At 44.2% G+C, this 27,432-nt stretch overlaps 1 protein-coding gene across 2 annotated transcripts in view; it reads right to left on the bottom strand.

Annotated features, from left to right (window-relative positions):
- The window catches only part of Rora (RAR related orphan receptor A), a 722,958-nt gene that overhangs the window by 167,913 nt on the left and 527,613 nt on the right, over positions 1 to 27,432 (bottom strand). The window contains exon 2 of one of the 2 annotated variants that reach the window (XM_032909335.1): positions 15,885 to 15,914. The exons of the other annotated variant lie outside the window; for it this stretch is intronic. Within the exon in view, the coding sequence (XP_032765226.1) occupies positions 15,885 to 15,914 (30 nt within the window). The remainder of the gene's footprint in view (positions 1 to 15,884; positions 15,915 to 27,432) is intronic. 2 annotated transcript variants of the gene reach the window in all.

Genomic DNA, 27,432 nt, shown 5'->3' with positions numbered 1-27,432 from the left:
CTTGAGGGTGCATGGCTGAGTTGTCCCCCTGAGCTTTATCCTTTAGTTAAGGAGAGCTGTCCTGTCCAAGGGTCTGTGCCTCCCTGCTACAGCAGGCATCCAGGAATTGCTGGTGCACAGTGAAGGGTGCATCCGTCCTGAACCCATCTGGAAGCACTTCTGATCTTCCTCGGCACCTCCTAAATCTAGGTTGTCCCAGTACGGCAGCTAGGTCGTGTGTCTCCCCCAACCCCTCCCCATCCCACTTCTCCACCTCACAGTCACTGTTCCTAAGAGCACACCCTCAAATTTCAGAGTCTCAGCATGTATTCTCCAGGGAACTCCACGCAGGACACACCCATTTACTTACAAATGTTGGGAATCGCTGAGCTATTTAGATGAGACTGTGCCTCGCTTGGCTCAGGCTGAGGCAGACCGGGCTCAACATCGATGTCAGCAGGCTTGCTTTTAGGTGTTTGGAAGCCTAGCCCTGTACAGTGAGCTCCATGGATGGCTACCACACACAATGCGAAGCTTCGTGGGCTCTATGTTTTAGCGCATGCTAATTCTCTTCTAGGACTTTCTCTTAGAACTGTGACTCTAGGATAGAATGGCTGCCGACTCACTGACCACTGGAGTAGTTTAAGCCCTGGGAAAAACTGTGGAAATGGGACCCGTGGGGGCCATTTCGTTCATGAGAAATCTAACCTAAGAGAAACACACCAACAGACTCTCAGGTAAAGTAATTTAGGGCAATAAAAACATATTCTTCTAAGTGATACTGTCCCCGAGTGACTCCCATAATGAAAACGAGAACATCTTCCCGTCTTTCAAATCACCCCAGTTATAGGCAGGATTAGGTAACTCCCACAATCAGGCCATGGCAAGTACTCTCCGAGTTTATCCATCAGGAGTTGGCTTTGGAGGCAGGGGGTGCTGTGAAGCAGGGAGGGGGTGGGGCGTGTGTGTGTGTGTGTGTGTGTGTGTGTGTGTGTGTGTGTGTGTGTATGCGCGCGATTTAAGAACTAGCTTTTCTATCCAGCTTTAGGTAGGGCTGCCTTCTAGAACAGTCTTTATCTTGTTTGCATGTTGACCTCTGAAAGTGTAGCCAACAGTGGGAATGCCCTGGAAACCAATCCTCTGCCTGTGACTTAGACTCCATACAAGAAAGGAGAGGAAGGGATAAAAGAGGGTACCACAAACAGCAGCCACCCAAAATTCAACTATGGAAGCCCCAGGGTTCAAGCTGCGCTTCATTCTGCTTGTCTTTCCTGATAATAGCTGTCTAATAAGACAGGAATTACTGCAAAACTGAGAAAACCTGAATGTACATCGTCTATGAAGAGACAAACCGGCTTTATGTGACAGGCAAAAGAAAAAACCCATTTATTCTCTTCTTACAATAACTGCAAAGTGCTTTTTGACCTTGGAAAGAAAAAAAAATCAGTGTTAAGAAAGAATTGGTTAGGTCATCGCCTAAGGAGGCATAAAAGGCCACCAGGAAATAAATTAAAATTAAAATAGATTCTTTTATTGGGTCACGTCTCATTCTCTCATTTATAAGCAAGGTTTCCACTCAAGGAATTGATCCTGCAGGGGATAATTTGGCTCCTCTTGTTTTCTTGGTTCAAGAAAAAGTTATAAACAGAACTAGGGAGGGTAGCCATGCATGGTACTCAAAGAATATTCACAGAAGAATTCCAGGGAAGAATCCACAGAAACCGTGGTAGTGTAAGGCTACACATGAGGTAGGAAATTTGTTTTCTTCTGTTTGGTGTGTGTATGTTGTAGATTTGAGCCTGTGGGCAAGCCATGTGCAATATGTGTATATGCCCTGTTTGGGTACACACACCTGTGCGCATGTGCAGAGCCTAGAGGAGGCTATCAATTGTCCTGCACTGTCACCCTATTCCCTCAAGACTCCAGGCTGGCAGTCAGCAAGCCCCAGGGATTCTCCTGCTGCTAACCACCCCACCCTGCCTCCCAGCATTGGGATCCCATGCACAGACATGTCTGGCTTCTTCACTGAGGTTCTGGGATTTGAACTCAGATCCTTTGGCTTGCACAGGCAGCCACAAGCTCACCCACTGAGCCATTTCTCCAGCTTCAATAAGCAGCTTTGAGAACACCAGCGTCTGCTAAATCAAGGCAGCCTCATATAAGCTACACTGGGTAGACAGAAGGATGTTATCTAGCTACATGTTCTGACCTTGAACAGTAAAATTCTTTCTAGAATTTACCCCAAAATTCAATTAAGGAATCTGAGGTTGTCAGAACATCTACTTCAGAAATGGCTTAACATTTTTGGATTGCTTTTTCCTCAACAGACCAGACAAAGATAGACAATCCCCTGTGACAGAATGTTCTCCCTCCCATTCTTGGAAAGGCCAGCTAACTCTCTAATAGGAAGCTCTGTCCCTTGCATCACACAGATACTGATGAGAACTGAGACTGTCGCTTTATCTTGCAAATCTGATCACTTTGCACTAGAAACTTCTCACCAACAATGAAAACAAATGGTGTTCAAGAGGTCACCCCCCCCCAAATAATAGTAGTCACAGCATCTTTAGAAGGATTTTTAGATGCTTTTAAACCTCAGAATGAGACTCTGACCTCACTGCGATCAGACAGACACTGAAGGACACTGGAAGGAACACACTCTAAGGCCAAAGCGTAAAGAAGTCTCTGGTTTCCAAAGTAAGAAAGCATAAATTTGACTGCCTCCTTTCAAGCAATATAGCCATTATTTCTCATAGCTGTAACAAAACTGTCATTTGCTCTAAGTGTGTAGGTAGACCATTGGGTCATACATTTGTTTGTGGATGTAGACACACACACACACACACACACACACACTTAAAGTCTACATATATTCTAATCCTCTCATGCCATCTCTCGCTTCCTTCCTCCCCTCTTTTCTCCTCCCCTCCCTCCCTTCTCCATCTCTGCCAGGTGTGTATGACCATGAATACGTCACAGTGCACCTTTAGAGACACGGTTGCGTGCTTTTATGTTTGTTTTGTGACATGGTATCCCCATAAAGCCTTGGCTGGTCTGGAGCTTAATCTGTAGACCAGGCTGGCCTTGAACTTACAGACATTCGCCAGGCTCTGTCTCTTAGGTATAAGACGAAGGGTGTGGGCCAGTCAGAACAGGTATTTTGCTTTGTTTTTACCTTTTCTTTTTAATTGTTTATTCTTACTGGTTAGAGGGAGGCAGCAATTGCTAAACGTAAGGATGTTTTAAAAGTATCTCAGAGAAGAGAATAAAGACCATTTGTGTTCTTTCCTTTCTTCTCATAAAGTTAACTGTATTGCGTAGATTTGAGTTTCCTAATACAACATCCTGACAGTCTTAGGTATGATATGGTTCCCACATTGACGCAGTGACTTGAGGCACATTCTTAGTGCCCAGTCATTCTGAGCAAAACCAGTCAGGGTTGATCTCTGCAGTTGGAAGATACACATGGGTACCTTCTGCTTTGGTGTTCTCCCGCAAGCACATTGCAGGACCACATCTGTGCTCCTGTATCCACACGGCAAAACCACATCTGTGCTCCTGTACGCAGTCACACCTCAGTACACGACCGATTCGCTGTCTGACAAGCCAACCTATCTTGAGGAGAATGTTTCAGGTTGAGTCTATCACTGACAACTTCATATTGCTTTTTCTTTCTTGCACCACTAATTGAGAAGGCCATGGGAGGCCATGTTGGAGATGGATATGCCCAGTGGTGAACCTTGCAAACAACTTCTTTATCATTCTTTATGCTAAATAAATCAGCATACAGACCAAAACCAGGTTGATAGACCATGTGAACTCCCCAAACCCTGTTTACATCCTAATAGCCATGCGTACAAAGAAGCTATGAATATGTATAGTGTAGCATACAGTCTGATACTATTTGCACGTGTGTGTGAATCCAAGGGTGTGCAGGTGCATATGTGTAGAGGCTGGAGGTTAACCTTAAGCATTGTTCTTTACATGTTACTTGAAACGCATCAAGTAGGATGGGCTGGCTGGCCAGTGAGCCCCAGGAGTCCCCATGTTTCTGTCTCCCCTATACTGGGATTATAAACTTGTACCAGTCCTACTGGCCTTTACTATTATTTGATTCCTCTTTATGCCCATCCCTTATGGCAGGAAAGTGGTGAGTTACTAGGAGAAATCAGAGACCAAAGAGACAAGATCACTGGAAATCACTGTTTTGGTTGAAGCTGGATTGACAGCGGGCATCTCTTAGCCACTCTGCTCTCTTGGGGAATCCTGACAGTCTGGTTTCCACGGCAGACTAACATGTCCTCAATCGACAGAGATCAATTCGATTCCCGCGCCTGCTCGACAAGCAAAGGTACCAATAATGCCTTGCACAGTGAGTTAAGGGACATAATCAAGTGGAGAGGGATTCGTGTCAGTTAGACTCTGTCTCCTTAAAAATCAAGAGCACCCGTGGTAACGGCGACGTTTTAACAAGGAGGAAAACCCTAGACAGTTGTCTCTAGGTTCTTTGCTGCCGCTTCAAGGACAACCAGGAAAAGAACTGCTATTTGAGGCAACTTCATTATAAAATCATTTTTAATAAGCAATCTTAACAAAGAGAGGGAACACTCTTGTGGAGAAGCCCTCCAGGGACCCACAGGCTGCCCAGTTAAGTTATTAGGAAGTTTCACACCAGGGACCAAACAGCTATTTCATTGGCCTCGGGGGACAGAGTTTAGTTTTTGCCTCATCTCTAGGGGCACCGATGTTATCCAGTCTGCGCGCAGACAGCATAGGCTGGTTACACTTATGACAACACCCCAACTCGGTGGGGAGCGGAAACGGATCTTCAGATTCGTCAATAGAAAGAGACATGGTGTGAGGGGGACAGATAAATGAATCCAAGATTCTTTGTGAGGGTTAAAGACCATATGGGCAGGTAGTGGACACACCTCGCCAAGATCTTCCTAGTCTTTAAGAGGAACCATATGAAAAGCCACTTTAGAGAAAGGAAGAAATATCAACTGTGAGAAAAATAGCGTCTCCCTGGTTTTTTTTTCCCAGTTGTCTGAGGGAAAGATTCTTCGTAATGAAAAGGGGCTAACGCAGTGAAGCTCTCCCTTCATCTACCTGAGATGTGAGCAAGATTTGGACCTTGGGGTTCAAATTTTTATCAGGCTATTTGTAGCTGAGTTAAAAGGGCTGGAAAGACACAGTTTCCAGTGTATCACAGGAGCCCTGGCCAATTAGCCCTGGGATGAAAGCAAGCATGGAGAACCATTAGCCATGGAATTCAAAGTGCATATGTATTTTTTAAGCTTTGGGGCTCATTCTATGCCTCTGATTTTAATCACATGGCAAGGACTGGTCTTACAATTAGACCCGAGAGCCAGGGAGACAGAGCAAAAGGGACCAGCTCCTTCTCTAACGTCAGAATAGACTTGTCTCTTCGGTTGAAGTCTTCACTGCCCAGTAAGCATTTTCTCCATGGAGTCCAGCACAGGAAGAGCTGGAAAAGAAGCTTCTAAGGATTGGGTTTTATCTGGGTTCAGAGAAGGGGCTGAGGCAGGAAGCTTCTGATTCAGATGCTATTAGATGGCAAGACAGGAAAGCCATGTTTCCAGGCCACTGCATTTCCCTGGGTGCTCTGTAGGCCGTCGTCAGCCACGAGTGAAAGGAAACCTCCACATCTTTCATTATCCATCTCCTTGGTACTGGTTGGACTCCAGCCACATGGGTCCACAGAATTGTCCCCACAGCCATCGACTGACCTAGTGATCTCACCATGGCCTCAGACAGAGCTCGGGTCATCACCTGTGAGCTGAGCCCACGAGATGTTAAAACGTAAATACAAACCCAGTCCTGCATTTCCTTGTGGCACTTTTCATTACAAAGACTCCCTCAAATCTGGGGGAGGCAAGGGGCGCCAGGGAGAGGGGCAGTTCATAAAGTACTGGCCTTGAGAACACGAGGACCTGAGCTCAATCCTTACAAGTCACACAAAATCCAGACATGTTAGCATATGCTCCCGGTGCTGGGGAGGCAGAGACGGACAAAGGGCTGCAGCCCGCTGGTAGGTCAGCCTAGCCTATGTGGCAAGTTCCAGGCTAATGAGAGACTCAAAAATCAAGGTGTCTGGTGCTTGAGGAACAAGGACCAAGTTTATCCTCTGGCACATGCATGCACACACACAGTCTTCAAAAGGAGGTTTGTTTGTTTGTTTGTTTGTTTTGTTTTGTTTTGTTTTGCTTTCCCCCTGCAGAGGAAGCTATTAGAGACGGAGAGGAATGTGGTGAACTTTCTACATGGGACCTCATGCAGTTCGAGGCATGGGTTAGGAATTAGGAGCATCTCTGCTTGTAAACCTGCCTGCCTCCTGGTCCTGCCTTCTTACAGACGTCAGCCGCTGTCTGCTATGCAGCCTGCTTGCCATCCTTAGGTTCTGCTACTAAATGTCAGGACCTTTTTGTCATAAAATCTCCTTTTTGCCCCCACAGCAAAAGTCAAAAAAGAAAGGTTTATCTACTAACTTCTTTTACAGAATCTAAACCATAATCTCTCTCTTTTTCTACCATTTTCTGTTTGACAATTTATTTATCTGTTGTTAGTTGGAGACAGGGCCTCCCTAAGCACCCTTGCCTGGCCTGGAACTCACAGCCTCATCCAGGCTTGCTTCAAACTGTTAGCAACCCATCTCCTTCCCTCAGCCTTCGGATGTGTGTCACCATGCCAGGCTCGGCTTTCCTTTTTTAATAATTACACTTGACTGTTGACTTAGACGTTAGATGCTAGAATTAATGCTCCGGTGGTCAACCCAGTACAAGATGAAAGGAGCCTTCCTTTGCTGTATAGGAGAGACACTTGCCCACAGATGGAAGTGGAACAATAGAGAACATTCCATTAAGAGGTACGTTTGGGCAATTGAAGGCAAGAGGGGCGTTGGCTCCGAAGTGAAAACCTTAGTTGCAACAATGTGCAGATACATATGGGCAGCAACCATAGCCAAAAAGTTAGTGCAAAGTGTTTGGGTAACTGCTTAAGCTGTTAGCATAAAGTGGTGGCTTTTGTCACACTTCAAACACATTTGAATCTCTGCTTCTCTGCCACTCTTATTCCTCCCCTGTAGATGTCACTACTCAGATCGAGTCTTAAATTCAGGTAGGATTAAGCATCAGCAAAACCTAGCTGCTGTCATCTAAAGGAGCTTTACTCTCTTTTGATTTTCATGTCCGTGTGTCTGTACTATGTGTGCTCATGCCCACAGAGGCCAGAAGACGGTGTTTGATCTCCTGGAGTTGGAGTTATAGGCATATATGAATTGCCCAGTGTGGGTTTGGGGAACCAAACTCTTACGTTCTACAAGAGCAGCAAGTGCTCTTGATCAGTGATCCACCTCCCCAACCCTGTAGCTGCTCATCTCTCAGCTATATTCCAGTCTCCAAGTACTCAATCCGGCCATCTTGTTTGCTTGGTTGGTTGGAGCTTCAAGAAAACCTCAGTGTGCTGAATTGCACTGTCTGTGTGGACACGGAATATTAAGCATCAATGATCAAGTTGAGCTAAGAGAATGAGAACTATCCATGGCACTGACAATAATGAAGGGCTTTTTTGATTCAGTGGGAGATTAATTCATGCCGCCAGACATGCACATGGCTAGTGGTTGGGGCTTTGGCTCTCCTAGAAGCTTAGGAACCTCAGATGAGCTGCTCGTACCATAAGGTCAGCTGGGTTGTATGAACGGTGACAGTGACTGCTCATTGTCTTTGAAGGGTCAGGTTAGGATGCTCAAAAGGTAAAGCACGGTCCTTTTAACATGGGAAGGCTCGATAGTTGCCAGCGACCATCTTGGTTAGATGAACTTTTCCATACAGCAGGAATAACATTCTTATGCCTTGAAATAAATTGAGTCTTCAAGTGGAAAAGCCTACCCACACATGAAATAATTATAAGATTAAAAAAAAGTCAAACCAAAGTCAACCAGCGACAACCACAAAACCAACACCAGGGGCCTACAAGATGGCTATGTAGGTAGAGGAGATTGCTGTACAAGTCTAACAATTTGAGTTCGAGTTCCCAGATCTTCAAAGGTGGATGGAGAGAAATGATTGTACAAAGTTGCCCTCTAATGTCTACATGTATGCTACAGCACACATGCCTACCCATAGACATTACACGCTGCCTGTATACCCACAATAACAGAGGGAAACTAGAATCTAAAATGATTTTAAAAAGTAAAACCTCAGCTGTAGCCATGACTGTGTCATGCTTGGCTTTCTTTCCTACTGTGGAGGGGGAGAACCACTCTGAGGAAGCCAGCCGGAGCTAGAGTGCCCTTGGAACATGCCACTGTATGTGGCCTAGCGTCCATCTGTGGAACAGGAGTGGCACAGGAACTACATCCCAAAGCCATGGCCATATGAAACACATGAGAATTTGTAAAGTTCCCTCAAAAAAGTGCCTCTCACCAAATGGTCCAAAGCATGAGGCACTGTCCATGCTAAAGATGTCAGGACGGCTCGCCATGCATAGAGACAGTCAGTATCATCTGGTTCTGAGTCTGGGCTCTGCCCATGACCAGCTGGGTGAGGAAACACGTTTTTTTGACTTCTTTAAGCTAAGTGATTTACTCTTTGGATACAATTTTTTTTTATCTGAAACTTGTTGCAAGGGCGAAATCCAATGGAACTCATGAGAAGATGAGAGAAGATAAAGCCAGCATTAAACAGAATACATAGAGTCTGAGAAGTGCCTAGTGAGTGGGGTACACCACTGTTGGCCGCAACTATGAGCACTTCTCCTCCCACTGTTGTATTGCTCTCGTTGTTGAATTGAAGGTAACATGGTCATCTATAATAGATAACTAGCATCTCTCTTTCTCCTCGACCCCTTTCTTTATTTCATACATACACCTGGTGTAGGTATTTGTGTGTGCATGTGTGTGGGAGGCTAAAGGTCAATAGCAGATGTCTTTCATGGCCTGTCCTCATCATGGATTTTGAGGCAGAGTTTCTCACTGAACCAGGATATCCCCAATTTGGATAAGATGGCTGGCCAGGAAACTCCTAGGCATCCTCTGTCTCTGCTTCCCCTCCACTAGGATTATAGGTGTGCATCACCATACCTGCTTTTGTTTGTTTGTTTAAACACACGGGGTCCTGGAATCTGAACTGAAGTTCTCATGCTGTCATGGGAAGCACCTTACCAACTGAGCTTCCCCCACAGCTCCCAACTTTCTCTTAAAGTTCAGGCCAATGGCACGTAAGAGTTTATTTAACTAGGTAATAAATCTACTAATCACACACCAGTATTTAATAAGCCAGATTACTTTTGTTTTCTCCAAGAATTCTAAATAGTTCCTATACCTCAACACACCCTTGGAACCTATGTTACAAGGCAGTATTCCGATTAGGTTTTTGTCACTTTGAGATAAACTAGAGTCATCTAGGAAGGGGAACTTTCACTGAGAAAATGCCTCCACTGGGTTGGCCTATATGTAAGTCTGTGGGGCAGATTTTTGATTAGTGATTGAAGTGGGAGGGGCCGGGACACTGTGAACAGTGCCACCCTGGGGGAGCTGGAACTGGGAGTACAAAAACCAAGTTGAGCAAGCCATGGGGAGCAAGCCAAGAAGTAACCCCATGGCCTGTGCTTCAATTCCTGCCTCCAGATTCCTGTCTTGGGTTCCTTCCCTGACTTCCTTCATGTGTGACTGTGACTGGAATGCATAAAGAAATAAACACTTTCTTCCCCAAGTTGTTTTGGTCATGCGCGTTTATTAAAGCAATAGAAAGGAACCCACATTCTTTTGTCCTAAAGTCAGCTCATGAATCTGGAGTCTACTAACCAAGAAATGCCAACATCAAGAGGCCGAGGTGGAAACACTTAGCGGGTATAGCTCTGCAGGGAGCATTTGATAGTTGATGGAAATTCCGGACTTCTATGGAGTTCCCAGGTTCTCACCCTGACATTGGGTTTTAGGAGTATGAGAACCGTCTGCCTTGGGAGAACCCCCAGGGCCAAGCACAGCCCATTTATTTTTAATGTGATGGGTCACAGAGCAGCTTAGGAGGGTGTAGCTGTAGTCTCACAGACTGATTCTAAACAATGAAATCATTTCCAGACTCTATGCCAGACACCCGGCTTCTTGCGTCTAGTCGTTCTTGAAGGGAGTGGGTAGTTATTGTTCAGGATGAGAGCGAAGGGGAGGAGCAATAGGGACCGTTTGTTTCTAGGGTCCCAGGTGAAGTCCTTGGATTTACTTGGTTGTTCCCAGATGTTTGAACCACAGCATTTGGATCCTGTATAGAAAGTCTAAGCCTTTTCCTTTCTCCTACACTCCAGCTAAACTTGCTTTCTGGTCATGAGTAGAATCTTCTGGAGTGGATGTACTTGATACTTGCATCTTAAGTTGTTTCCTATGACTATTTGCCCCTACTTACCCTTTCTGACCTAAGCTCTGTCCCTCATTTTATGGAATCCTTGAGGTTAAAGGACCTGCCAACACAGGGTGAGCAGGGTAAGGCATGATCATTTGCATTTTGGTTATGTCCCATTGTCATCAAGCTTTATGTCTTGGATGGCTAATAGCTCTAGCAAATAAACCTTCCAGTGACTTTATGAGCACACACGTAAGGTTTTTTTTTTTTTTTTTAAAGATTATTTGTCAATGAGCCAAATGGTGAGAATGGAGGCCCACTAAAGGAAGGCTCATGTCTGTCTTAATGTCCTAATGAAACATCCAGTTAGTACTTGAAATAATAATTACTGAGTCAATTGGGTTGTCAAGGCAACCTCTGAGCTCCATCACCGAAGCATCCTCCTATGGTCTTGCCAAGAATGGCCCGAGTTTCTCCGCTCTGTGAATGGTCTCAAGTCTGAGGCTGCTGAGACTCTACAAGCAAAGAGTGACTTCCAGAAAAGAACACCTTGGAGAATGGGCTTCTTGGGGTTTGGGTTCTCCTGAGTAGAGAGAAACAGTTGTGACAAATTGTTGGGTTTATTTTGTGGGAGAGACCCCCAGACTCATTTTCTTCAAGTCAAATTCAAAGCTGTGTCTCTTGGAATAAAAAAGTGTACACAGGGTTTGGGAGTTGGAAGGGTGACTAGGAGCACTCGTTGCTCTTGCAGAGGACCTGGGGCACCCAGCAGTAGATTCTCATCACCCACATGGAAGCTCACAACTATCTGTAATGTCAGTCCTGGGGGATCCGAATCCATCTTCTGTCTTGGGCACAAGGCAAGCATGTGGTGCATTTATATGCATGCAAGCAAAACACTCAAACATGCGAAATAATAAGATATAGATACATCGAAGAAAGGTGAATACATTAATCTATTCTATTTTAAATGAATGCAGTAAACACTTTTTAAAAGGAATATAAAAGATAGCACCTAAAAGAAATATTCAGATTTGTGCTAAAATATTTTGACTGCTGAGAATCAGAATCTATTTATAAATAATACAGTGCTTTAATTATTTACTTTAGGTGTTAGCCTGCTATAACCAAACATAAAATGATGTACTAACTTATCTGTTAGTAGCAATTTGTGTTAATACTAAAATATTTTGGAATATTTGGATACAGTATTTCTGTTGGTATTTGGGAGAGGGGTTGTATGGAAAGTTGACGAATCGACTTGAGGATAAAAAGTCAGACTTTTGACTGTTTACCCCTGAGTCACCTGTACTTTCTAGACACATGTGCCTCTCTGTGTGTAAAGGAAAGAGGTGAGGCAGGGCTAGACTGGAAGAGTAAGAACTACAGCTAAAGATGACAATAGGAAGAAATGGCAGTGTTCAGGTGTCATTGACGCAACCTCAGGGCTCTCTAAATGTCCCCTGGGCTTGCCTTGTAGTGGCTGCATTTTAATTGTTTGGTGACAATTCTAAGATGTTAATCTTCACAGAGACTGGGGAGGATGGCCTGTTGCAGGTTTTCTTTTTCTTTTTAATTTTCATCTGTGTGTGCAGATATGTTTCTGCCTCGTGAATGCAGCTGTCTGCAGAGTCCAGAAGAGGTGTTGGATCCCTTGGAGCTGGAGTTAAAGGTGGTTGTGAGTCACCCAGTATGGATGCTGGGAACCGAACTTGGATCCTCTGGAGGAACAGAATAGCCAGTGCTCTTAACCACCCACTGAGCCATCCCTTTAGGCCCCCTTCCCACTGCAGGTTTTCAGCTCCATATTTGCCCTTGCATGACATTTTAGTAAATGCAGAACTGTCCAAGCAGAATTCAATTAAGAAGTCAGGAAGTTAGGAGTGAATGACTAGTTTTCCTTGACAGTTAAGAAATCTAAACAGCGGCTGATTCCAAGGGGCGGGGGAGGTCTTATCTACCCAGTATTAGCTCATCAGAATGAGAAGCCAGAGCACTCCTGGGAGAGAACAACGTGAAAGTGCTCCTGCAAGTGTCCAACCAGAGCTGTGTAATCACCATGAAAATGAAATTGAAATTCCACACCACAGTGTGAAATTGATCTAATATGTCCCTATCCCACAAGTAAAGATGCCATTTCACGTTCACATTCTAAAACCTAATGGCAGCGTTTGCTATCAACAATCGAAAAACGTTACAGATGTAAGAATTTCTCAGCCAATTTGGGTGGGCATCGTGGCTTAGCATGAGAAACCCCCAAACTTTAACTTGTCCCCCTGAGACAAGTAGAGTTAAAACTTTTAGGCACCATCCAGAGCTTGGGAGTACCTGACTTCTCTGAGGACTATGCTCAGGGACTTCTTGGAGGCTAGTGATCTCACGTTCTTTCATGAAACTTACGGCATGGTTTGCCCCAAACCATAGTGTGCGTGTGTGTGTGTGTGTGTGTGTGTGTGTGTGTGTGTGTGTGTGTGTGTGTGCCATAGTGTGTGTGTGTGTGTGTGTGTGTGTACACGCGCATCTGAGTGTCACAACAATTGAGGTTCACTTGATAGTTCTTGCACCTCTGAGAAGTGCACATGTGACCTGACACACTGGTCTGATAATATATTTGGCAACTCTACCTATTAATCTGAAAGTTGAACAATCTCTTTTGGAGGGCAGTTTGGAAGCTCAGATTGAAACCACTAATGCAGGGTGACTCGAGTTGTCAACCATTATACAGTCAGGGCTTGACCAAGGTTTCCAGAACCCTGGCTAAAAGTGAAAAATTTGAGCCAGTACAGAAACGACTTCATAGACTTCACTGGTAGCAAAACTTCTTGAAGAACAGATGTCAAGAGGACTTAAGAGGGGCTGAAAATTAACATCTTTTTTATATATAAAAAAAAAGCAAGAAAAAAGAAAATGGTGAAGCATGTTAGGACGATTTCATTTTCAAGTAAAACCCGACGGATTGTAAGGAAGAACTCATTTGGCTGATGGCTATTAGAGAAAGAACTGATTGGTTTTCTTTTCCCGCATACATTGTGGGCCCTGTAGAGACACTAAGACCAGAAACATCAAGAGCTATCTGTCAAGCTGGGTGACAAAAGCAATCTGTGTTCCAATGGCATAGAAGACTTCTACACTCATGCAGCTCCAAGAGTTAAATCTCTCTGGACACTCAGTCCTATGTCCGCTGTCGGAATGCTACTCTTTCCAACTGGGTGTGGGGATATTTTATTCTAGAGAATCTCCAGCACGCAGAAGAGTTAAATATCATCTTACCCTTCCCCAAACATTCCAACATCATTTAACCTAAATCTTTCAGTCAAGGACACTCACGCGCTCTGAGCTTTTCTGCAGGGACTTCATACTTAATGTCTTCCAGGATGTCCAACCTGCAACCCTCAGGCCTCATAGTCCAGGTCATGTAAATGAGGCTCCATATAAACCACAAACTCACTTAAGCATTGTGATAATAAACTCGATTGAATTGAGAGGTTTTCCAGTATGAACTTTGTAGATGATAATGTCATGTAATGGTGTCAGAAGGTTGGACACCCCAGATTGACCTTCAAGGTTAGAAAGAAACTACCATTCTGGCTATATCTTTTAAGGTTGACAGAGATGAAACTGTGTAAGCTTTGGTGGAAAGGCCTACCAGGTTAAGTTGCCTGCTATTAAAGTATAATTTTCCATTTCTAGTCAGCGCTCTCACTGCCGTCTCCCAAATCCCTCCATGAATTTCTATATATGCAAGTAAATTATTTTCAGTGATGGCAATACCTTGAATGTCTTTGTAGATGAGCTGTCTGTGCAATAACAACGTCTGTGCTCTCTGCCTTCTGTTATCTCATTGGTTGAGGTGTCCTCTTCGTATCTAATGGAGTTGAACTGGGTTCTTTTGTCTGCTTATCTAAGAGCCAATCCACAATGCAAACTGTCTGCCACTTTTGGTGTATTGCTAGGTGGCCAGGAGTCCACACCCCAAACCACCATCAACAGTAGGCACAATCAGCAGCCCCTGCTTGGGAGAGGCCCAGGACGGAGCTAGCAGAAAGACTGGATTACTTACCACCTCTAGAGTGGGTCCCTCCAGGCCAGGGACGAGCTCATGGGCAAGGCTGTGCAAGGAAGCTCTCTGTACCATGCCTGCCCTGCGGATATACAGAGGACTTCAGTGGCCTGCGCTGTCAATCTCTCAGTCAGCATGAGCTCAATTATGCACCGACAACAGCAAGAACAACAAGAACAACGACAGAACAACCCCAAAAAACTAAGGGTCACAGACTACCCTGATAGAGGGGGGCACAGCGACTGCAAAGGTGGAGGTGCCATCCTGAGCATCCATCATCCAGCTTGGGCTGGACCTTTCATGGTACATCAAACAAGCAGTCCATGGAGATCCATGAGAGCCACATGGAGGAATTGCAAGACTGGGCCCTAAATGTCAGGCAGCTTCTCATTGCAAGGTATTTCTTTTTCCTTTCAAAAATAAAAATTTTGATTTCTTATATTTCTCTTTTCTACAAATACAGAAAGACAGACAGACAAACCCAAGAGCAGATTTTGAGAGTCAACCGAGGCACAAGTGAAACTATTTTTGATGTTACATAGATATTGCTTCCCCCGCACCAAATGATTCACGTGAAATTAAAAAAAAATTACAAAAAGTTGAATGAAGAAAAATGTGGGGAATATATCCTTGTCATTCCTCTGTCATGCCAAAAATAGATCTAATGCTCGACTTAGGAAGATGCCCAAACACATCTCATAGGTAATACATATCTATGGTCTAAAATACTCATCGAATTCTAAAGACTCCATTCATTCAAAGCCTGAATAAATGCTGGTCAACTACAGCGAAGGTTGACTGCTTGCATCAGCAACACAGTGTTTCATCCTGAAGTTCAAGGCTCAGTCAAACATCACTGCTCCGACTGCAGATCACAGCACCTTACACTGACGTGAGTTGGTAAGCTTATGGTGGAGTTTGATTTGAGGCAGTCGATGAAGGCGATTGACCCTGAGAAGTGGGATGAATACAGAGCGTAGACCCAGCACACAGTTCCACACCAAACTATCAATGCCAGTTACCAGGGCCCCCTCGGGCCATGCCATGGTTGTTCAGCAGCGCCTCTATCCCCCTCAGTATATCTGCTCCACAGACATAAGAACAAAACAAGCTCATCTGTGAGCTAGTGGGAAGGAAAAGGAGAGAGAAGCTGAAAAGAAATTGGGGTTTTCCAGAAACTCTTCTAAGAAGGATCCAGAATAAGAGGTGAGCAGTAAGTAACTGATCCTCCTGACTAGGTTTCATGGTGTCTCTAGAGATTTGTGGCTTGGAAAACCAGAATTCATCAGCTTATGCCTGACCTCTCTCTCTTCAACACACACTCAGCACAAACAGGTGGAGATGTGCCAAACCCGACCACTACAGGTTGAAAGTATGACCACTGTTGACCATGGAGACATTGGCTTATGCTCGAAGGGCCACAGCAGCCAGACATATGCGAATTCCAACTCTTCAGAAAACTTGGGACAGAAACAAAAGGCACTACTTACATGTGTGTGTCTTCTTCGTGACTGAGATACCTGGAAGAGAAGAGACAGAGAGAAAGGTCAGGCAAGGTCTCGTGAGGATCTCTGTGGTCATAGGTCATGCGCTTGTGGGCTTGAAACTTGTCACCTTCCCCTGGTGACGGAGAGTGGGGATTCATCCTAAGACATACCCCAAAGCCCTGAACCATAGATGGCAGGGAAGGTGAGCTCATCCACTCTCTTATTAACTAACTGCATAGCTGAGAGCTCAGCACAGTGCTTGCCTTGCAAACACAAGAGTTCAGCCCCCAGCATCCATGTTTAAAAATAGTTAGGTGTGTTGGCACATGTTTGCAATCCTTTGGCTGAGGAGGCAGTCGAAGGCACACCACATTCCTGGAGTGTGCTGGTCAGCCGGCCTAGCCAGTAGGTAAATTTCAGGCCAACAAAAGACGATCTTCAAAACAAAAGTGGATGGCATATACCTGAGGCTGTCCTCTGACCTCTGCACACATGTGTGTACATAGACCTGCACACGCATGTGCACCCTCACTCACATATGCACATACACGCGTGCATACACAAAGCAAAAGCGCAGACAGTAAGTAGTCCACCAGGATGAAGGAGATGAGAGAAAGCTCACTGCTTTATTGTCCGTATGGGAGGGGATCGGGCTAACGGGCAGGCAGAAGGCACAGGAGCGCCATGCCAACCCAGTCTGAGAAGAGTGGGCTGAGCGGTGGAGCCATTCATCTGGCACAGCCATAGATTCCGAGTTTCCCTCCTAATGAAAATGCTTCTTCCTGCTCACCTGACCCGTAGCTTTACATAGCGAAGAAAATACAACCACACGCAGTGTTATTTATGTGTCCATATTTGTTAAAGCCCGTGGGGGAGCGGTGGCTAACTCTCTACATAGAGTCTCAATATGTATGGTGAGGGAATAGAAGATGCATGAGTCAGCACCCTGGATGTCCCCAAGATGATTTACGGGTGACAGGTGACAAGTGGAACTAAGTAGGAGCTGGCAAATGGCATCTGACAGAGCGGATGGCCATAAGCAAAGGGGTTCTAGCTTAGCTTCAGTGTAGCTAAACCTTGAATGCCTCCCAGGCTTCTTCTTCCTAGGAGATACTCTCGGGGCTAAATAGACTAAAAAATAACCAAACTGTTGAAAACATTTAACTTGTGACTGAGAATTGTGGCAAACCTTGACTTTTTTTTTTTTTTTTTTTTTTTTTTTTTTAAGTTTTTAAGAGAACTTTTTAACCCTCCCCTGGAAAGTAAAAGTAGCTGGAGATTTTGGCCGCCTGCATCACGGGTATTACCTAACGATGGGACACGTCGTTCGGGGAAGAGATCTGTTACGAAAAACTTGGTAGAAATTAAGGGGGAAAAGTTTCAATGTTGTGAGCCAAGCCCCAAATCACACACTTGCTTCTCCAAAGTTTTCCAAAGGCCTTATTTAAGGAAGCTGAAATTACATAGCCTAACTCAAATTTGTCGTCTTTTTGCCCCCGCCTCCACCCTGCCCATCCCCATCCCCTTCCCTTTATTGAGGAAAACTAGACGATTATTTTTCCATCATGTTTACTTTGGCTTTGCAGAGTGAGCGAGAACCTTCCGCGAAGACCCTTGAAGACTCACCCATGAAACTGCAGGAGTGTTCTAGAACTTTCAAAAGCCTCATTTATCCTAGGAAAGCCCCTTTCCCCAACAGCAGCAGTGAGTGAGAGAATCTTAAAATCCAAGGATGATTTGTGACTCCAGCTCATGACACCCGGAGCCAATAAATTGATACATTAGTGCCCTTTCAGCATTACTGGAGATGCGAGCATACTCTCCTTCGGAAATGGTGCCTTCTGTAAAATCACTTCGAAGAGAAAGCGCTTAGGCTGTCACTCCTGATTATTCAACCCCCCACACACAATCGGATTGAACACAACCCCAAACAGACCTATCTATATTCGCTGAGTGTGGAACTATTTTTCTCCTGACACTTGAAGGCCTGATGAAAATCCCACTGCGTTGGGTTTTCTACTTAAAGTTATTATTCAGCGTGGTACTGTGTTCTCATCAAAATTTTTCATGATGATTACACTCATAATAGATTTTGAATCTCTTTCCAGGAAGAGCTGCCTGATCTAGGAGGTTATAGTAACAGGCATGGAGCAGGGCCTTCATATCTGTCTCTCGAGAGAAAGCATGTCTTCCCCCTCAAAATGGCTTAAACTCTTGGTCTTGTAGTTTTGTGGTGCTGCCAATTAACGTGCTATCTGGGCAAACGGAGGTCATGCCAATGTTGGGGTCGCTAAAGGTAGCAGGTGAAATACAGACTGACAGCTTGTGTCTGAACTTCCGCCATTAAACTGGTTCTTTTGCATTTGTATTTTACTGAACTTTGAATTCAGTAACTCCTGTTTATATAAAAATAATCCTAAATTACATTATTATATACAATGAAGACAGGTTAACCAATCAAATGAAGAAGAGAATAAAGCCACTCTTCCTCTCAAGGATACTATGCTTTTTTTTTTTCTAAAGGCTCAAGTCATATTTATGACACTCTAACTGGGTATATTCCACGTTTTTCTTTTTAATTGAGGAGCTCTTTTGAAGACAGAATTCTGTTTCCCTAGAAAAAGCAAGCGAGAGCAACAGTGTAAAAGCATGAAAGATAAATTCTGTGGGATAACGAAACATTTTATAAACCTCCCGTTGTCCTCCCCACTTGAAAAAAATAATTATCTTGATCCTGCAGGTGGCTTGAATTTGCCTCTGCTCTTTCTCTCCAAGACTTGTGATACTTTGTATCTGTGACTCCACAGACTAGGAATAAAGGACAAAGAAGAAGATCGCTGCATTTCACAGACTGAGAAACCAAGGCCCAGGGACACTTAATTAGCACATTTAACATTTCTCCGTGGAAGTTACTGCTTGATGGGAAACAGTCCCCAAGGCAAGGCTTTAAGACCCTGGTGTAGATAACATCTCTAAAAAGTGTACTCAACAAGGGGGGGGTCTATTCCTTCAAATATGCTTCTTAGTAGTGAGCTGTATAAATAATTTAAACCTATGGGAAGAGTATTAAGCGCTGTCCCCAGCTCATTTAAACCAAGCCCCAGTTTAGGTTTGAGGGAGAGAGTCAAACACACAAAGAAACTCCAGTCTTAACAACTAAAGGACAAACTTAATCTAAAATATTCTAGAACAGAGGGAACATTTTGCATGAACTGCATTTGCCCTTATCACCCTCGTGTCTTGCTGACATAGGGTCTGTGCTTTGGTCAAGCCTAGCCCTTTTCTCAAAACTATCATCACATTGTAAAATACTCTAAATTGTTAAGTGTGAGAGTGAGTGTGTGTGTGTGTGTGTGTGTGTGTGTGTGTGTGTGATGTTTAATTGTTTTTTGTTGTGTCTGTTTTGCTACAGGCCTGTTACTGTCCTTAAACTCATCTAGTAGGCTTGACTGACTGACCAGTGAGTCCCAGAGGTCCTCTGGTCCCTGGGCTCCCAGTGCTGGGGTTATAAGCAGGCGTCACCATGCCTTGTTTGTTTGTTTGCTTTTAAAGTACAGATTTGGGGAGATAGACCCCAAGCCCTCACGCTTGCTCTGCAATCCCTGCACTGCCTGAAACTTCTCAAGACCTACGGCTGTAGTTCTAAATTAGGGATTTAAATCCTTAAAAACAGAGACAACGACAACAGTAACAACAATGACAGCAAAAATCCCATTAATACTCAAAAATCAAAGTATGCCATCCGGGATCATAAGCTTGCCCCACTCAATTCAGCCAACCACATTTCAAGATACATCAAGGTACATGCCAGGAAAACGCCACACATTTGTCACCCACCGGCAGGCTGATCAGTGCACTGGACTTCCAGAGTCGTAGACTCTTGGAGGAGAGTGCTTTAGAAATGTAATCTGATTATTTCCAATCTGTGCCCAATCTTATGTCAATTAACTTCCTCTAAGGGCTTCTCGGAGGCGGTTGTCAGGGTACAGAGGTATTTTCTCTGTGTGGAAGGGGAGCATCTGTCTTCCTTCCCTGGTGTGGCAAATTCCTAAATGAGCATTTTCAGAGACCTGTCGTGCTAGACAAAGGCTTGCTCAGTGGGTATGCTCCTGTCTTCTCTGGTGCTCTTGCAATGAACAACACCTAGGCAGGGGATCTAACTGTGGTCCCTTCTCTGTTAAATATCAAAGCAGTAGCGCAAACAATGCCTAAAAATGCAGAGAAGCTATCTTTTTTTTTTATTTTAGTTTTACTTCCCCCAACATACCCACATTCCTACTTTTCAGGTGACTGTGGCAGGGAACAGATTGCCAGAGTGATAATCTGGGATTTAATTGGCCCAAGTCACAGCACTGCGCCAGCCTTCACATACTGGCAGTTTAATTCTAAGAAAGCAGCGTCCCCGGGTGCAATGGCCTTTACAGGACTGGGAATCCCTTCTTACAAGACACCCGAGGGACGGACATGCTGTATTTGTTGTCAAATGTGGCATCTTGGGTAAATAATTTAACCTCCCTCAGTCTCTGTGTCCTTAACAAAAGGAGGAAAGGATCTGGCTTCACGGCCAGAGCATGTGTGAGGAGGCTCCAGCTTTGATCCTCTGAACTAAAAAAGAGGTAAACTGAGTCCTCCCAAGGCTGAAGACAGTTTGCCTGGGCCATGGTGCTGGGGGCCCGTTTCTGCTAAGGATATTTCTAATTGCATGCACTGTGTGACTATGTTTTACACTAAATAGGAGCATAGTCCTTGGGCGGATGAAGGTGTGTCCATCAGGGAACTGTTGCTAAACGTGTGTCTCCTCTGGGCAGTTGAAGTCTTAGGCAAATTTCAGCAAAGCATCAAGCACTTAACCTCCTGTGTACCATCAAGGGGCACTCGGGCTCCTCTAATGACTTTATCCAGGGAAGGAGGAAGCCAGCAGTGAAAACCGTACTTTACAGGTTTAAATGAACATTCATTTAAGAACTAAGGCACAACCCCCACCCCCGATCTCTCTCCAACATTTATTTCACAAAGAAAGCGCTCTCCCTTTGTGCTCACCCTCGGCCCCTCCTACTCCACCTCCTCCAGCTGGCAGACTTGAGCTTGCTGGGTTCTATAGGTCAAGGAGAAGAGCACCAGGAAGGGGGTGGGGGGTAGATCAGGATACAGTCTCAGAAGAGGCTGGCTAAACAGAAACAATGTTACAAAATGCTGTCCTTGTCTAGGACAGAAGAACTATTAATGATAATCTTATTGACAGTGCTCCAAGTAATCTTGGGACTTTGTTTCAGAAATTCTTAATGGACATTAATGCTTAGAGTTCACTCAGACGAGAAATAAATTACGTGTCAGGGTTGCAGGGACCAAGGGCAACAGGCAGAAGGCACCAGAGCATTTAGCAATGTTATGACAATCAAATCCTTTATAATTGCATAAAAAGCCTTTAAAATCATTTAGAAGTACTAATTATTAACATTAATATTATTTTAATGTGAGTTTCTTTCATGTTAGGGTAGAGCCTAGGATGTGCTGATTTGGTAGGAATATTTCAACTTTTTGACCAACAACAGTGTTTTTCTTAGCCACGAAGGCAATTCTACTTTGGTGTGAAAAACAGCTGTGGGAATGAGAAGAATAGTTCTTTTTTTCTTTAAATTAAAATGTGTGTGTGTGTGTGTGTGTGTGTGTGTGTGAGAGAGAGAGAGAGAGAGAGGAGAGAGAGAGAGATAGCAGGTCGCTTTCCAGGGCACACAGACTCACATCAGTCTCTCTGGGAAAGAAATGTGGGTATCTTAGAAATTCCTCTGAGAAATGACTATTTATTATGAAAAGTCCATATTGGAGGGGAGGAATTTCTCCTGGTGGTACCAACTGCATGATTAGCATCAGAACCCAGGGACAATCAGTAGAACCTTTATTCTTCTAGAAGGATCTGCTTTCATCCAGTTTGCATATGAAAAGTGGACCTGTCTTAAAAGCTCACTCATGCCCTAGAACTCTCTCTCTCTCTCTCTCTCTCTCTCTCTCTCTCTCTCTCTCTCTCTCTCTCTCTCTCTCCCTCCTCCCTCCCTCCCTCCCTCCCTCCCTCCCTCCCTCCGTCTCTCTCAATTGGTTTACATTTGACCTCAGAGTTCTGGGCAGGGGAATGAAGTGGTGACTACCAATGTTTCCAATGTAACCTGGAATTGAGAAGTGTGTGTGTGTGTGTGTGTGTGTGTGTGTGTGTGTGTACAGCACACATGTGGGAGTCAGAGCCAGAGCCCTCACAGACCTGAAGCTTCACCCTGCAGGTCAGGTTAGTCAGCTTGTGAGCTCCCAGTAGATCCTATCAGAGGACCCATCTGTTTGCGTCTTCTATCTTGCCATTTCCATCCAGAATCACAAGTAGCCAGACCCTCAACTGGCTTTAAGACTGAACTCAGGTTGTCTGGTTTGGCAGTAGTGCTTTTATTTACCTGCTAACCTACCTGCCAGCTCTGTACTTGGCTTCTTATGTGGGTTCTGGGTTCTGGGTACTGGGTACTGAACTTGGGTCCTCATACTTGCCAGGCAAGTGCTGTTTTGAATGAGCCATCTTTCTTCCTCCCATAATCGAGAAGTTCTACCTAATATATTGCATTTTAATTCAACAGTAGAGTTTATGATACCTTATTTTTTTTTTTCCTGAAAAAGCTTTTCTTTAGGGACTTCTGGAATCTCTAAAATCTATTTCTCTTTGACACTCATGGAGCAGGCATAGACTTGAACTGCTTATGCCTGACTCACCAGCACGCAGTCAGCAGGAGGTCAGAGTTTCAATCCTTGAAGACAGAGCTATCAGAACTGGTTAGAGAAGGATAACCCAAAGACTACGGAGGAAGGTGGATACAACCCATACAAGCTCAACCGCAGCTCACAGGGGCACGTGTCCTGGTTGGCACAGCAGGCCAAGGGATGTTAAGATGGATCCACCCCATCCCAATGTTTGCTGCTGATGGTAGGAACAAGAATCCAGAGCCATCGCTGACTCTGTCCCAGATCACCTAGGAAAGAAGCAAGTTTGGTAAGGTAGGAACGAGGTAAATAGGTTCTAAACCTGGAGGAAATGATCTGCTCAATCAGAATAGATAAGAGTAAGGAGATTCAGGATCCAATGGGATAACTGACAGTCAGAAAAGGAGAGCGCTTCAGTTACTCTAGAATATATCGAAAACCAAGGATTATGCACAGAAGTTTTTAAAATGCCAACATTAGCCAGCCTGAGTGACAGAGACAGACCATGTCTCAAAGCAATGAGCAAGCAAACTACACAGAGCAACTCAATATGGTCGTTATTTTGAAGAAAGATTAAAAACAACGACAAACAAAAAACAAAACAACAACAAAAGCACCCCAAAAACAGACTTATGAAAACATCAATAATTCAATCACAAAGCAGAGTTTGCAGCATCTACTCTGCTTAATTACAGGTTTTAGACAAGCTGTCTGGATTGCACATGCTGTGAAGTAATTTAGAAAAGGAGGAGGGTTTAAACAATGATAAAGTGCGTGTGTGCATGTGCACATGCATGCAGGTGCTCAGGGAGGCCAGAAGAAGTTATCAGAGCCCCAGGAGCTACAAGTTACTGGCATTTGTGAGCTACCTCATGGGGATACTGGGAATGGACCTTCTTCTGTCAGAACAGCAGACTTTCTTAACAGCTGTCATGGTTTAAATGAGAATGGCTGCTTTAGGCTCATATATTTGAATGCTTGGTCTCCAGTTGGTGGAAATATTTTGGAAGGATTAAGAGGTGTGGCCTTGTTGGAGGAAGTGTCTTACTGGATTTTGATGCATCAAAAGCCCACACCATTCCCAGTTAGTTCTCCCTGCTGTGTGGTTGTTGACCAAGATGGAAACTCTTAGCTACTGCTCCAGCACCACATCTGCCTGCCTACTGCAATGCTCCCTATTGTGTTGGTCATGAAATCTAACCCTGTAACCATGAGCTTCCAAATTAAATGCTTTCCTTTATAAGTTACTTTGGTTATGGTGTTTCTTCAAAGGAATAGAAACGTATGACAACACCTGAGCTCTTTTTTTTTATCTCCGAAGTATTTATTTTTTTCCTGAATTTGTATTTGTCAGATTAGATGGGTAAACTATTCCCCTGTGGGATTCTGAATCAGGAATTCCTAGTTTTGTCAATTACCTGATATGTAATTTTGGGTAAGGCACCTAACTGTCAGTGCCTCAGTTTCACTACTTGAACAGAAATAATATTGTTTTATTTCATCATAAAATTCTACCATGAGAAATTGACCCAACTGAAACAGTCACAGTGCCATGTGACAGTCATCTCCACACTAAGGGAAACTGAGACAGGAGAGTTGCCACAAGTTGGAGGCTAGTCTAGACTATACAGAGAATTCTTTCTTTCTTTCTTTATTTTTTTTTTGCTTTAATTTTTTTTTTTTTTTTTTTTTTCAGAGCTGGGGACCGAACCCAGGGCCTTTAAACGCTGAGGCAAGCGCTCTACCACTGAGCTAAATCTCCAACCCCGAGTTCTTCCTTTAAAAAAAAAAAAAAAAAAAGAAAAAAAAGATATAATGGAGAGATGACTCAGTTAATAGTACTGGCTGCTCTAGAAGAATTAAATTTAATTCCCAGCAACCACATGATGGCTCACAACCATCTGGAATGGGATCTGATGCCCTCTTCTGGTGTGTCTGAAGACAGCTATGGGCTACTCATATAAATAATAAATAAAGTTTAAAAACTTAAAAAAGGAAAGAAGAAAAGACAAGAAAAACAAACATGGAAGAAATGTAGCCATATTGATTAATCTTTGGTTCATGATATATGCAGATCTTTTCATCATATCCTTGCTTATTTGAGTGATACACAAAGCAGGAGTCATACAAGTGTCACCAAAGAAGATGACTTAGGTCAAGGATATCTATATCACAGGATAAGACGAATCTCAGAGAAGGATGTTCTAGCATCGTGAAGCAAGGGAAACAGAAAGATACAAAATGCCAGAGAGTAATCTTTGCGGGAAAAGAACAAGCACATTAAAAAGGCAGATTGAAAATATATACCCTAAATTAATGAGAGTGGTTATTTTGGGGAGGCAGGAAATGATGGGTCACTGTTTCACTGCCTTGCCTGTTTCCTAAAATCTCTACTATAAAGTTATATAAATAAAATTTTAGTCATAAGAAAAAGGCTAGTATGGAAACACCCATCTCAGAGGGCTACTGGGAAGATAAAACAAAACAATGAATGGGAATGTTCATTCAGAATCTTGTTGTTTTCTTTGCTTTTGTTATTGCAGGTATCTCTTTGTCTTTGAGACCCCGTTTCTCATGGCAACTGCTAATTGCTGGCTTGACCTTTCCTAGGGGGACTGTATGTGCTGTGAAGAGAAAGGGCTGTGACAGAGCTAGCTACTTTCATGAGGGTCTACAGTGATGTGCCATCAGTTAGCCTAACCAGACTTTACATCTGAAAAATTATCCCTGCTTAAGTCAGTCTGCTTCATGCAGCGCTCTGGAGTGAAGGCAGAGAAGAGGTAGGCACTGTCTACCTTTTGATTCCTGGGAAAACAAGCATCCTTGTCTACCAGTCTGAAGTCTCCTAATGTTCACGGAGATACAGTGAACGTTTCGGCTCTCCACACCGGAAGGTCTCTAGAGAAGCACAGAACAGGAAATAGAGTTTGTAGATGTGGAGGGTTCAGAAGGCAAAGCAGTGATAATCACAAGGCCTTCCTGAGTGGCCTTGAAAGGGAACAAAGGGGAGAGAGAGAAAGAGCAGCTTTCAGTTCAGACGGGACACACTGGGAAATACTCCTGAATGAAACAATACAAGGATTGGCATTTGCTTTAGCATGGGAAAAGGGCACAGTGTATCAAAATCTTGCCAAAGCCTGATTGGGTATTGGTCTATGAGAGTTCACCTACAGTTGACCTGTTGTTAAGTGGGAGTGAATCTGGAGTTCACTGATTGACCAGACTGGCTAGAGAGAAACACCCCCAGGATCCTCCTGTCCGTGCCAGACCTGGAATTATAAAGGTATCGCGTCACATTTCCCCCTTTTCTTTTCTAAGTAGGTTTTGGGAATCTCAGACTATGTATGCTTGCATAGCAAACACTGTACTGGCTCAACTGATTTCTATCTTCCTTCCTTCCTTCCTTTCTTCCTTTCTTTCTTGTTCTCACAATCAAGCTCTCATGTAGGACATGCTTGCCTCACACTCACAATGTAGCCAAGGATAACCTTGAACTTCTGTTGCTCCCGTCTCCACTTCCAGGGTGCAGGGCTCACAAGTGTGCGCCCTCACCCCCATCTTACGAGGTGCTGAGGATCGAACTCAGGATTCTGTCAAGCAAGACAAGTACTCAGCTAGGCGATATCCCCAGGCCCCTGAATATTTCATAATAGAAAGAAAATTTTAGCCAGAAAGCGATGGCCAGAAAACTGAGACATTGTGTCTCCCTCAGAGGAAGCCTGAGTGATTCCTGCCTGGGCTGTGAACATGGAGGAATTTCCTCGGCTGCTGAAGAAGGTGTTACTAGAGCAGGTTTCAAAGCCTTGGAGAGTAGTTACAGAGACACCCTGCACATAATGTTCATTCAAGGGCACACGAGACGGCTCAGCTTCTAAAGGTACATGCAGACAAGCCTGAAGACGAGAGTTCAATCCCCAGAACCCTCATGGTAGGAGACGACCAACTCTAGTTGTCGTCTGATCTCTGCACATGTGCATGTACACACACACACACACACACACACACACACACACACAATTTAAAGAAACATTTCTTTATTTTATTCATGAAAAATACTTAATCTCATCCTTTCTTCTCCTCTAAACTCTTGCTTGCAATGAGGTCTTAATCTTTCCGATCTTGACTTTGTCAGCTAGGGTAGGTTTTAGGAACATAGCTTAATTTGTACTGGAATTTGTTATGTCCCAGTGAAAGAAGCATAAAACCGCAAAGGGGAGGGGGATGATGGGATATCCTAAACGCGATATTCAGAATGTGTCCCTGTCACTGGGGAATGTGTGGCCACAGTGCCCCCCTGCAAACGTCTTGATTTTCCTACTTGTGTTCCAAAGTTGCTGCCACATGATCTAAGCATTCCCAATAATCTTTGAGTGATGACGCTGATACTGTCCCTCTTGACACAGATGGAACCCATGCCTCAGTTTCCAAGGTAACAACCTAGAAAACAGGCCATCACAGAGGCCAGAGCTGGTAAGGCTGGAAGGCTTTGAACCCAGACACATGGAATATTCCAGCTAAGTCAGCTTCCTCTTGACTTTGAGTGTTTCCCTTAGCAGTCCGTATTTCATGTCATGTTCCAAAGGGCGCTTTAAACGCAGCTTTAGAAGCGGGAGGGATGCAGCAGGCGAACTCTCAGAATTTTATCACCAGTAATGAAAGCAGAAGTGACTCACCAGAGCGAGTGAGACTCAGCCAGGAGTTTCGATAGCAGAGCCAGCCCCGGATAGCAGGTGTGGCCTCTGTGACCACCGGACTGCAGATGAGCCAAGGGCTGCAAAGAATTCCTTCATCCCTTCGGCACTGATATAAGCCTGAC

The sequence above is a fragment of the Rattus rattus genome, chromosome 8, assembly GCF_011064425.1.
Source record: "Rattus rattus isolate New Zealand chromosome 8, Rrattus_CSIRO_v1, whole genome shotgun sequence".
In the NCBI taxonomy this organism is placed as follows: Eukaryota; Metazoa; Chordata; class Mammalia; order Rodentia; family Muridae; genus Rattus; species Rattus rattus.
Note: the sequence above shows the minus strand (reverse complement) of the source record. Positions and strands in the feature narration are given on the sequence as shown.